This window comes from Biomphalaria glabrata, chromosome 16 (assembly GCF_947242115.1).
Source record: "Biomphalaria glabrata chromosome 16, xgBioGlab47.1, whole genome shotgun sequence".
Classification (NCBI taxonomy): domain Eukaryota; kingdom Metazoa; phylum Mollusca; class Gastropoda; family Planorbidae; genus Biomphalaria; species Biomphalaria glabrata.
This window is the reverse complement of record NC_074726.1, coordinates 3,132,147-3,145,015: the sequence shown is the minus strand read 5'-3', so window position 1 is coordinate 3,145,015 and position 12,869 is coordinate 3,132,147. Positions and strand designations below refer to the sequence as shown.

The window sequence follows — 12,869 nt, the reverse complement described above, 5'->3', positions numbered from 1 at the left end:
TGAAGTAAATGATGTTAGGTGGTGATACAGACATAAAATAACCAATGAATACTTTTTCATTAGCTACTGCATGTTAACTTTAAGCATTTAAGAGTTCTCAGCATGACTTTAACACCACTGGATTTACACATACACAAGAAATAATTTAAATGGTCTTTTGTCTTAATGTGAAGGTGAAAAAAATAATAATATCCAAAATAGGATGTATTAGTGACCAACAACAATTAAAAATGAAACAGTAAAAAATGTTTTAAAAGGTGCAAAATAATTGTACAATTAGTTTCCCCTAACAAACTGAACAAATCAATTAGAAAAATGAAAAAAAAAAATGAGTGTTAGCAAACCAACCAATATTCTATCAAGCCTGGCACAAATTAGTAACCAACAACTATTGAAACCATTTCAGTACAAATAGTAAAAGGTGCAAGATGATTAGCTCTAGCCTAGCAAAACGTCAGAACTACATACATTTAGTCTATGCTGACTTAATACTGGTAAAGTCAACCATAACAATATTAGTGTTAATAAACAACATGTACACTTTGAATGGTGACACTGCTACAAAATATGTAGAAGGTGGGGGAGGGGTCAAGAAATCAATGAAGAAAAAATGAAGCAGCAGGAAGTTGCTGTTTTAGATTGATGCATTCCTTCCTAATAGGAACAACACACTGTACAACTTTGACTGATGTTGACTGTTTATTAAAAGTACAATTTTGAAAAAAAAAACATATAGGGGCATAGCAGGTTTGTTCCATCAGGCATAGGAGAGACACCCTTTTCCCACCAGTCTTAAAATTATATATAGAATATATGGACCCTTAAAACAAAGACAACTTAAAATTATATTTAGGCCCTAGAAAATAAAAGACAAACTAAATCTATATGCATTCACAAATTCAAAGAAATATGCACTGTTACAAGATCAATGAAACAGACTTCAAGGCAGCCAAAACAAACATTTAGAACCCATGCTGATGCATTCTCCAGCCCTGTTGTTTAGACCAAACGATGCTCTAGTGCAATTGCTATTTGTGCATCAGCAAGATTTTTAAAAAAAAATATATATATATATATATTTCATACAGGCTTTCTCAAACTGTAGGGAGGGGGCCCATGACATGCTGATAAGTAAGGCTCAAAGGCAGTCTCTTTTTTTTCAGGACAATTGTTATAAATCAATAAATGAATTGTAATCAAGTAAAAATGACATTATTACTTATGTTTAGTAAAAGAAATGATCATAATGACCACATTAGCACAACCTTTCATACTGTTTTTGTAAATGTTTTGTTTATGCCCAGTCATTCCTATTTCTCCTGAGCAATGTTCAATATTTAACAAAACAAGCATGAAGTCTTGCTAAACCAGAGAATGATCTTGCAAAAATTAAGCATATTAGAGGATCTTTCAAAGATCAAGCCCATTACAAACATTGACGCTCTAAATGGCTTACAGCCCTCCCCAAGACTACCAAGTGAAGTACCTAGCAAGCTATTAGGGACACGAACATTAATTTTTGGTCTGGGTGGGTGGGTGGGAGCTAGTAAATGTTTGAGAAACGCTGGCCTAATGCTTGTTGTCTCTATTCTTTTTTATCATGTCATGAGTCTGTTGTTTTTAAGGACCAATATAAACAACAATTTAATAATATTTAAAGAAATACAGTAGCAATTTTGTAGGCAGAATTTATTACAATAAAAATAAAGTTATTCAGAAGTTAACTATTTATTTCCCTTTGGCAAGAAATTCTTATTTCTAAGAAATATTGAGAAGATAAAACCTAATCCAAACATTCCTTTTTTTAACCAAAAATTTAAATGTTTCAATTTTGGTTTGGCATTACCGGGTACTAGAAATTAAGGACAAACTGATTTTCAGGTGGTGTAAGTTAAAAATGTGATCAGTTGTTCAAGTACGGAACTACAAATCAAAATCAGATATTCTAGAATTTTAAGTTTTTGGGGAGGTTTTTGCCGTTGCAAAAAAGAAAATCTTTTAATTCAAAAAATAAAATTAACTTCAGGTACTTAATGTGTCATTTTACCTTACGAAAAAGTGACTAAATAATTAACCCAAGGTGACAATTATTCACATGCCAAGCTTAATACTAAAAGAAAAGCAATTGAATAGATATCGGTAATAGGTTTTATATACATTTATATATATATATACAAGCATTTAGCAATACTATAGGTCCAAGCTTAAAAAAAAAAGTCTTATGGTGCTAACAAACCATTACAGACTTCGACTACATAGAATTAGCACTACTTATGTGCATGAACAAGACATCTAGCAATAGCACTTCTAAAAACAAACAAACAGCATGTGAGTACAAAGCTGGCTAAGTGTACTCATTGAAAAAGAAAAGCACAATGCACAGGGCTAGCAATGGATCAGCAACAAGAGGGGAGACAATGCTAACTGCTCTTCAACTATTAAATTAAGAAAAATAAAATGTGTGTCACTGCATGACTTTAACAACAGAAGTGCATAGCGAGTGCACTCCCTTGAACACACTGCAAAACAATTAACGACAAACAAAAACCTGGAGAATCTAGAACAAAGTTCATTCCCTACACCACTACTTCTACAACTAAGTGCCACCACACTGCTCTAGCTACATGTGCTGTTTAATGCCAAAGCAATCAAACAAACAAAAATATAAAAATATTGACCACTCTATAGAGATTAAAAGGACATTATCACTACATTATCACTACAGAAATAAAATTAAAGGTAAGAAGGATAACAAAAACAGAAATCTACACACACACAAATGTAAACCATCTTGAAATGAAAAAAATGCTAAAAAACATTTACATCAAAGAAGACAAAATTACAACATTATAGTTTGTTTAGCCTTTTTGCCTTAACACTAGACTTTCAATTCTAATAACTACATTTTAAAATAGGTTTATTATATAATGCATGAAAGCAGTGCAATACCTTTATGATGTTAAACATTAATCATGTTCATTTAAATACATTTTGTTTACATTTCTTTGCCCAAACGAGCTATTTTGTAATAATTTACCAACAATGCAATTGATCTAAATTTCTTCTAAAGTTAAAATAAAAAAACATTTTGATCCTGACATGCTAGTTTCTAGCTACTTTGTATGGCTCCATGGTTAGCAAGTGATATTAAAAGGTTTAGATAATGAAGAAGACAAACAAATATTCAGCAAGTCACACTTAGAATGGGATATTTTTTTTTAAACTTTGAACTAGTGACAAAAACACAGCAAAGATTTTGTTGAAAGAAAAAGTTATTTAAAAAAAAATGTTTGAGTAGCTGTAAGAGTAAATATTAAACTCAAAACTCTGAAACTGTACCTTCATCATACCCATAAAAAAGAAATGAAAAGCATGGTTCATTCCAGTGTTTCTGAACAAGGACAAATGACCCAAATCATGCTGTAGCCAACTGCATTGCCCCTTAGAGTAGATCAGTGGAGGAGATTGAACAATAGTTCACACAATGTGTGATATACAATAGATACTGTATTATCAAAATTGTACTTTTTTTTTTTTTCGTATTGAGTTATTAGTGGCCACAATTAGTACCTGTGAAATCATACTCATAAATGTATATACAGATACCTGTACTCAACACATTGCTGATTCTTACCGCCCAACCCATATCTTGAAGCAAAATGCATTTTGGTTCTCACAAACAATGTTCCCAACAATGTTTAAGGAATGCTAAGACCAAGTGCAAGCTGACAGAAATAGATGAACTCCACTTCATCTGAATATAACCCTATCAAGTCTTAATGAGAAACATTGCTTCACTTTTATGTCCATCAATGTGCAGACATTAAACATTGCACTTTCTAAAGAAAAGAGTTAAAAAGCTCTGCAAAAGTGAATTATATTTAGGAAATCAAAATCATCCATTTAGCAATTGGCTCAAGAGCATTTTGAGCATAGATACATGTATATACACCTATACATTCTTGTGATAACAAGCATTCTTAGAACACATCAATACAAACTATTTAAAACCACCATCACTGTTCATTTAAAGTTAGTTGGGTTTTTCTGGAGCGGGGGGGGTATGGTCAAAGGAGAAAAATGTCCTACTGGCAATGGCATCCAATCCAGGTATGTAATACATTAGCTGTTTGACATTGTGACATCCACAATGATTAGTCCAGTCTCTGTATATATCTCAAGGTCTTTAAGTAAAATTTTCTCAAAATTGAAATGATTTTTTTTTTACAATTTTATGCTTGAACAAGTATTAACCTCCTCAGATGGATCATTAGTAACTATTATTATCCAGTACATACAAAGTAAGAGACAGAAAGGAGGTTTGCTTACTTTGATGTAGTAGATCTGTTCATATATTCTACTAACTAAAAATAGACAGTGATGGTATAAAAATAATAAAATACTTCAAGAGTATCTAAGAATTTTGCATTTATAGCGCAGAAAAGCTCTTGATAAAGCATTTACACCATAGTGAGATTTTTATGGTGAAGTATCATCATATTAAAATGAAATAAAATCTCAATACAGTGAACTTTGCTAATATTGACAACCCATTTATACATGTGTTTAAAAAAAATTATATCAAGCTCTGGTTATAAAAAACTGGTCAGTAGTCTCAAAGCTCTTAATATAGCAAGGCTTGAATGCACTATGAGAGAACTTTTCTGAGCTATACTCAAGGGAAACACACTGAAAATGTTTCTAAGGAAATGATAGACAATTGAATGTCAACAAATACAGTGAAAAAGAAAACATGAACACCAAAATCATCCTCAAACATGACATGTTGTGTTAGTAGCAAAGATATCACCCAGGCACAGACACTTAGTTTTTGTTTATCAAAGGCCAGAAAGAAAGGCAGTAAGTACATGAGCCTAAAGTGACTAGTGCCTGTGTTTGCTCAGAAGTCATCAGAATGATGTCATGTTGGTAGACCTCCACTGAGACACATGTTAGACTACATTCATCACTTCAAAACCAGTAAATAGAGTCATATGGATAAACAAAAAATGGTCAATATACCAAAAAATGCATTCAATATAGAAAAAAAAGGATAATTTAGTCATAGTAAAATGTGATGATCAAAGAAAATATTTACTTACAATTTATCAAGTGTATAAAAACATCATCATAAAAATAAACTTTCAAAAAACTGTTCAAATGGCATAAAGCATCAAATTAAAGAATGTATAAACTATCAACTAAAACAATACTAAAATATATATATAAGATATAAATTATGGCATTATGGGACAAAAATATCATGTTATGATTCAAATGAAAGCTGTACTAAAAAAGTTTTCTAGGTAGGTGAGTAGAAAAAAAGGAATGGTTCACTTGCTTCCAAGACCAGTATAATAGGGCCAGTATAATTATCATTCAGCTTTACTTTTCCCTGCTGAAGCAATGTCATTTGAAGCTGACTGAACCATGGGATTTGGGGAAACACAAGCCCTTCAAGATAAGAACCCTCACAGCCATCACATAGCTTAAAAACATACACATTTGAAGCTGACTGAACCATGTGATTTGGAGAAACACAAGCCCTTCAAATATGTACCCTCCCAGCCATCTATCACATAGCTTAAAAAGATACACATATTGAAATGAGAATGTTCTTACCTCTACAGTTGTTATCATTAGTAATGAAGCTAAATATGGAATCCAGCCAGTACCAAAATAGTACATGGTGGCCCAAGCTGCCCAGTCAAGGAATAAGATGTGAAACATGTGAAGACAGAAGAACAGTATGCTTGGTTTAAACAAACCCTGTAGATTACAGACATACAGAAATCTTTTTACAACTTAAAGCTTATATCAGCTCACTCTGTCTGTCTGGTAAAAAAAGTTTGAACATGTTTTTTCTCCCATTTCCCATTCTTGAAGTCAAGTTGAAACTTGTGCACAATTATTCATTATACCTGACAAGACATGAATCAATTTTTAAAATTAACCAATTAATTAATTATTGGTGATTAATTATTTTGTTTGATATTGAAATAAGCGGAATAAATGCTACTTAAGAGATGTGGATGTATATATGGATTTAATCCCCTCACTACATTTTGACATTTTTTTCTCCCACTTCCCATTCTTGGATCAAGTTGAAATTTTACATAATTATTCTTTGACTATAACAATATATGAATCAATCCAAAAATTGACCATTTAGTTAATCAATTAGTACTTATTAATTTTGTTTTATATAGTAGAATGGGAGCTAAACTTTGCTCTGTTCAATTAATGGCAGTAATTTGAGTCTCTTTCCCTTAAATAAGCTTTGTTTTTGGTTTAAAAAGTAATCTTTTTTTTTTCTTTTGCTTGTTTTTTAATCAAAACACACAAGTACTCAGAAATTAATAATTTCTCTAGTCTCCACAGTCGCAGACTTTAAATAGCAATACACCAATTAGTGTAACAGCTACACAATCTCATACTAGAAGTAATCCATTATAATAGTACAAGTTTGAAAACAAAAACTATACAAAGCAAAGAATAGTTACATGCTAGCAATCAATAAGGAAAATTCACAATGAACTAAAACTGTACCATTTTTTCAGCTGTTTCTCTGAGTTCCCTAAAGTCCTGCTCAATAGGACTAACTACATGCTGGGAATCCTTTAAAGTACCTATATGGATGGCCTTCATGTATTTCTTCACAAAGTTGAGATCATTATGAAAAGCTTTAAATGCATCCTAGAAACAAAGAAAGCAAATATACTGAGCAAAACCACTCATTATGTTATTTTATTTCACATGAATTAGCTACATAGATATTTATATAAGCAAGTAAGACTACACTACAAGTAGAGATCTTCTGGTGAATGCAAGCGTGGACAATGCATAGAGACATTGCTTACTGTTTGACAGCTGCACTTTAAAATTCTAAATTTATGTTTTGTTTGTTGTTTTTTTAAATAGACAAGCAATAAAAGTCTTTTTATTGTCAGTTTTCGGCATGAAATAAAACCCTACATGAAAACGTGTTTTCACATCTTTAAAAATACTGTATAAAAAGTAAATAATGATCTAACTTACTGTGGCATCTTGTCCAGCATAGTGGCTTATGACTTTTGGGCCTCCTGGGTGACGACGAGCCCAGTTTGTAATATTGTATACCTCTCCCTCTATGACTATCCACTTCTCCTCTCTAGTATTCTTTTCCTTGATAACATCCCACGTGAATTCTTCCAATTTTGATTTCACAATCAGTCCATTGGACTCGCCTTGGGCCCCTTTACCCATACTGATCAATCCAAAAATACTTGAATAGTTTTGGTGTGGCTACCAGAAATGAATGCCACAACTTGCTGAATAAAAATGTATGGTTTCAACCAAAGAAATTAATCCATGAAGAAAAGAATATTTGCTTATATCGTCTTGGGAATCAAATCATTGCTTGATTTAGAAAAAGTAGACTCCTTTACAGTTACTTCAATTACTTCTACCTGAAATTAGAGAAAGAATTGTTTAGATAATTTTTTTGGAATGTGTGTATGTAAAAGTGTTGCAGATAATAGTGTTCAAATAAGACTTTACTAAATTAACCAATTTGTCTTTAGTGTCCAACTTGTGAAGCTAATAACAGAAATGTTTATAACTGATTTGTGATCAAAACATCCAATAGTATACCAGAGTTGTTTTAAAACAAAATTGCTTTGAAATTTAAATATCTGTCTTATCGCTGTCACCGCCAATCTGTTTTTATTAGGAATAGCAATTTAATTAACTTTAGAGGTTTTAGAAGACCAGTTTCTCCAATATGAATGTTTTTTACACATTGATTGATACCCCAAATCAAGTGTAACAGTATTTAAAAAAAAACAAAACAATCTATTGTATTCTTGTACTTTAAACTCACTTATACACTACATTAGAAAAGTTAATTTACTTTAAAAAAAACTTCATTAAATATGAATAAATATTTGTGTTGGTTATGCACTTGTGTGTAATAGCTGAAATTACTTAGCTTGAAATTACTTAGCTAGCTTTTAGCTACCTGCTACCTTAACTCTCTTATTCTTTAAATAAGCTTTGCTTACAGCTAACTATGATGAAGGTCAATGCACTAGAATGAAACATTCTTGAACTCTACAATTTTTTTTTCCAACAGCCTGAGATAAATGTCAAGTTTTGAAAAAATAGCACTACATTAAAAATGCAGCATGAAAAGACTTAATGAATTCGCTTCAATGTAATGCTGTCAGTTTCTACAAGCCATTTAACATGCAAACAAAATGGCTGAAGTGGGATGCTTTTACATTCATACTAAGTTATAAATGAAGCAGGAAATACAAAAATTCAACATCAAAAAACAAAATTGATACTATTTGATACTGAAGCTTATATTATCAATGATTCCTTTCTAGTATTTAGTTCTTTAAAAGTTACAGGCTTTTATGAACTTTCTTTGGACAAAAAAAAGTATTAATATAATCATAATCTGTGAAGCCTTTGTTATCCAAATGCACTTGAGGGCAGCTAAAACCCTTCTATGGTTCAAAATTATCAAATTTATTTTATAACTGAATATTATACAGTATTCATTTCTGAACAATTTGGTGCATACAACATGTCCAAATTCAAAGTGGAAGTATTTTAAATATTTTTTTTTATTTTGTATATTAACTTAGTTTTACCACAAAGGTTGTCATTTTTTGCTGTTTTCTCCTATTAACCATTTTCATATTTTTTGTTCAGAGATGGCATGGTACAAAATTTATTTATGAATATTTTGCCTAAAAATTAGCCACAAATAATGTATAAACATGTATGAAAAAGAAGCAGAATAATTACAAAAGGTTGAAAACTTTTATAGAGTAATTAATTTTTTTCTACGCCTACACCCCTATAAAAACTTGAAATAATGGGCCACAACCATGTTTAGAGCTGTAACTTTTTTTCTATTCAATGAATATGGTTAATTCTACTTCACAATCTTCTACTAGTATTGAATAATCAACAGCTAAAGTTTTATTGAACTAGCTTTAGCAGTTTTCAAGAAATCTTGACATGAAAATTAACAATTTTATCATCCTTTTAGCATAAAATAGCCCCCCAATTTTTTTTTCTACAAAAGTTGATAAGATAAAAAGAAAAAATATTTATTTTCTTCTTATTTGCATACCTACACATAATAAAAAAAAACATTTTATTATCAAAACATGTAATTTCTATTTGGAGATTTAAGCTGTCCTTAAATACATTGACAAGCTTAGGAACTATGACATTTCTGATCTCATTAGGCAATGAGCTAAAGACAATCTGATTAACTTGAGTCTAGAGAGATTAACACACAAACACAGAGATTAACACACAAACACACACGCAAAGCTAAACATTTTTTAAGATCCATGGACATCTTATTGCCTGAGATCCTGTATACACTTTAATGTTCTACATTTCACCTGTTCAGTTTATCAGTCCTATATGACAGGGTTAACAGTACTTTTAATGTTTAAAGAGCCTACACTTTCAAACCAGTGGAAGATAAGCGTCATTTTTTTCTATATTGAGCTGGCTAAATTATTTTGATCAATTCATTAAGACCACATGCACATTAATTAGCTTTTATGAGCTTCATTCAAAAGAAACTTTTTTTTTTAAAGTTAACTGCTGAGCTTCAGTTATCTTCCAATATATTTATTTTCACTGTCAACTTAGTGTGTGGTGGCTGAGTGGTTAAGTGCTTGGCTTCTGAGGCTGAAGGTAACAAGTTCCAATCCTGGTGAAGACTAGGATTTTACATTTTTAATATGTCCCCGTGCCCATAAAGCTCCAGTTGGTACCCATTATTAGTTGGCATTAGTGAATCATCATTGTGCTGGTCACATGACACACCCTTTCTAACCATCAGCCATAAAAACAGATGAGCTTTATTTGACATCATCTACACCCCATGAGGTGACAAGGTTTGTCAAAGACTTTGTTTGTATTATCAAACTATGAATTTAACATTGATTTTCTCAATACTGAGGATTCATTGAGATAATCATAAAATAAAGTTTAAACAAGTTTAAGTTACAGTTGAACTAACCAATAGATCCTATCTGGGGATGTATATGAATAATGGACTGCCTCGTGGATATTGTGGTTATAAGTAAATCATCACTAAATGTCTCCTGAAATTGTTCACTAGGTGTTTGGGATTGAATTTATAACAAAAGAAAAATGGGAAATTTTATTTACTTTTTTTTTTAAAGTGAAAGAAAAAAAAAGAGGTCAATTCTTTAATTCTGAAAAGAACGGAAAAGCAATTACAGGCACAAAATGTAGAGATGACCTTTTAAATTTAAATTCAGAGCTAAAAAATAAAGGGTGGGGTGATTTCTCTCCCTTCCCCTTCCTCCACCGCCTTGAATGCCAACGAGCTATCGATACATTTATTATTGATTATTTCCCTCCAGCTCGCACAAGTGCAAGCGTCCCTTTGAGAAACGTAACTGACATTCACCTTTCCACTCCAGTCACCCGATAACAGGCGTCTTAGTGTTTCACACAGACACACAACCACGCGGTCTCCGCCACCTCACAGGTTCACGGCGGCTACTGGTCCGGTATCGGCGGTGTTATCAGTGCAGTGGAGTGCGTGACATAGAAACGGATCAAAAGTGTGGATGGGGGAGGGGGGGGAGAGGGGAAACCGGCAGCGTGTGACGTGACTCGAGGCACGGAAAAGCTTGATGACCAATAACTGGCAGAGACGTCAAATTCAAAGTCCGTGTTTGTACAAACCAAACAATGAGTTGGAGCTACTAGTGGAACCAGGACGTGAGAGTCCTAACGTTTTGTAAAGCAAGAGGAACTAAGGCATGACATTGTCTAGAACTTCATTATCTAGAACATTTCGATCGAAATCACGGATAGCATCTACAATCATCTCCATCTTGGCAGTGTTTTGAGAATCGCTGTTACGTGGACAACAGGCCTCTTTAGGCCTCCCATTGGTGGGACCTCCCACATGACAATGTATTTAGAGAAGAAAAAAAGCGAAACGTGTGCACGATGTTGTAGTTGTAGTACACTGGCTTTGAAATAAATTACGCCATTTTATTGTTTCGCTGTTTAGTTATTATTTTATTTTTCTACTAGGGGCTACCAAATTCACTTTGCATAGGTCCTCCGTCTCTGTGGACAAATTAGCGATTTTTTTCGCAATAAAATAATAACATCTAGACCTACATCTTGCATATATAAAATTAGGTTTTCAAAAAAAAAAAAAAAAAAAAAAAAAAAAAAAGCCTATCTAAAGGCAGACAAGATTAGAAATAAGTGAATTAAAAGTATCCTTAAAGTGTTTGACCATTAGCTGTATTTCCTATCTTATTAATAATTGTCATCTGATAAAATGTACTTTTAAAAGTACAAGTAGCGCTCTATCACGCCATTGGCAAGGACACTTTCACTCGGCTACACACTCTGATTTCTACACACAGGGTCTAACGCTAATCGTTCACCCTATGAGATGACTAAGAGAGGTACAATGACTAACAACCGTGTGTCTGTCCTGTGCACGGTCTGTGTGTACTAACAGCAGTAGAGTGGCAGGCTGTACATGCAAACAAAACGTTACACAACTTTGGTGGTTGAGGCTTACAACACTAAGAAGAGGAACAGCTTCGAATACTCTCAGCACCAATGTTGGAAGTACAAAATCACTGACCAAGTCAAAGATGAAATCATGTTTTCACTTCTGACTCTTTTACTTTAGAGATAGTCTGGTGCGTTTTCAGGTGCGTTTTCAGAGTGATTGTTTTCTACTGATTCGATCTTTAAACAATCAAATAAACATTCCACACTTCGGGTCACTTTGAACTAAGCACTGACGGAAAGCGCCAAGTTTACTTCTGCTATGAAATGATTACGACGACCTTTATTTTCTTAATGGGGGAGGGAATGGCGCAATCATGATTTTTTTTTTAATGTGATGGATTTCTAAACTCTTGGGGTGGATTTCAAGTACAACTTCTCGCCACTACTGTCAGTAAAGAAACTATGGTATGGACATATAAACAAAGTTTTGCTGGGATCGTGTTTTGATGTCAACATGAAGATGTATATAGGCTGAATTGTGACTAACTTTAGTTAAAGGGAAACTCCGATGGTTTTGACAATTTTTGATATAATATGTGTTTTGATTTACAGATAATGAATATATTATTCTTTTTTTTTTTTTAATTTGCAATAATAACTTAGTTATTGATGTTTTTCTGACGTAATTTTCCTGCGCATTCAAAACAGTCAGACATTCACCGGGTTTCTATGTGACGTCACACTAGCCTACTAATTTAATCTATTGACTTATTGTATAATGGGAGACAATACAGCAAAGTTAGCATTCTGCAAAAGAAATATATCTTTGTCTATGCAGTTAGATCTAGGATCTTTAAGCAAAGAAAAAATGCATATTAAAAGTAGATTTACATGCTTGACTAACCACGGCAGTGTATATTTTCTCGCCTGACCACTCAACACACAACAAACACTATCGCTTGGTTGTCTTGTCATGACCGACTACACGTAGTCTCGACTAGCCTTACACTGACCAGTTTTTTCGAATCAGTCAGACACACGATCTATTTACTTCTTGGGAAAATGTTACTTTTTTTTCTTAAGTTGCTTATCGGATTATCCCAATGCCTTTAGATCTACCTATACACGTATATATAATTGTAACATAGCTCTGGAATAGGCCGTCACTAAGCCCAAGAGCCTGTAAGAATGAAGCGATACGATTGGTTAAATCTAGTTTCCTTTTCAGTATTGTTGATGGAAGTGACGTATGCCTAACTAAATTAAAAACAAAATCTCAAAGAACCCCGGTTTTTTTTTTTTTGGAGATGTCAAGAATTTACTGTCTAATTTATTAA

The 12,869-nt window shown here is 32.8% G+C and overlaps 1 protein-coding gene across 3 annotated transcripts in view; it reads right to left on the bottom strand.

Moving 5' to 3' along the window:
• The window catches only part of LOC106080202 (acyl-CoA (8-3)-desaturase-like), a 35,244-nt gene that overhangs the window by 11,548 nt on the left and 10,827 nt on the right, over window positions 1-12,869 (bottom strand). For 2 of the 3 annotated variants that reach the window (XM_056013442.1, XM_013241537.2), the window contains exons 2-4: window positions 7,039-7,448; window positions 6,550-6,696; window positions 5,623-5,769 (exon numbers count right to left, since the gene is read on the bottom strand). In XM_056013442.1, coding sequence (XP_055869417.1) covers window positions 5,623-5,769; window positions 6,550-6,696; window positions 7,039-7,245 — 501 coding nt within the window. In that variant the 5' untranslated portion in view covers window positions 7,246-7,448. Of the gene's footprint in view, window positions 1-3,339; window positions 3,442-5,622; window positions 5,770-6,549; window positions 6,697-7,038; window positions 7,449-12,869 lie in introns of all 3 variants that reach the window. The other variant, XM_056013443.1, reaches the window with a different exon arrangement.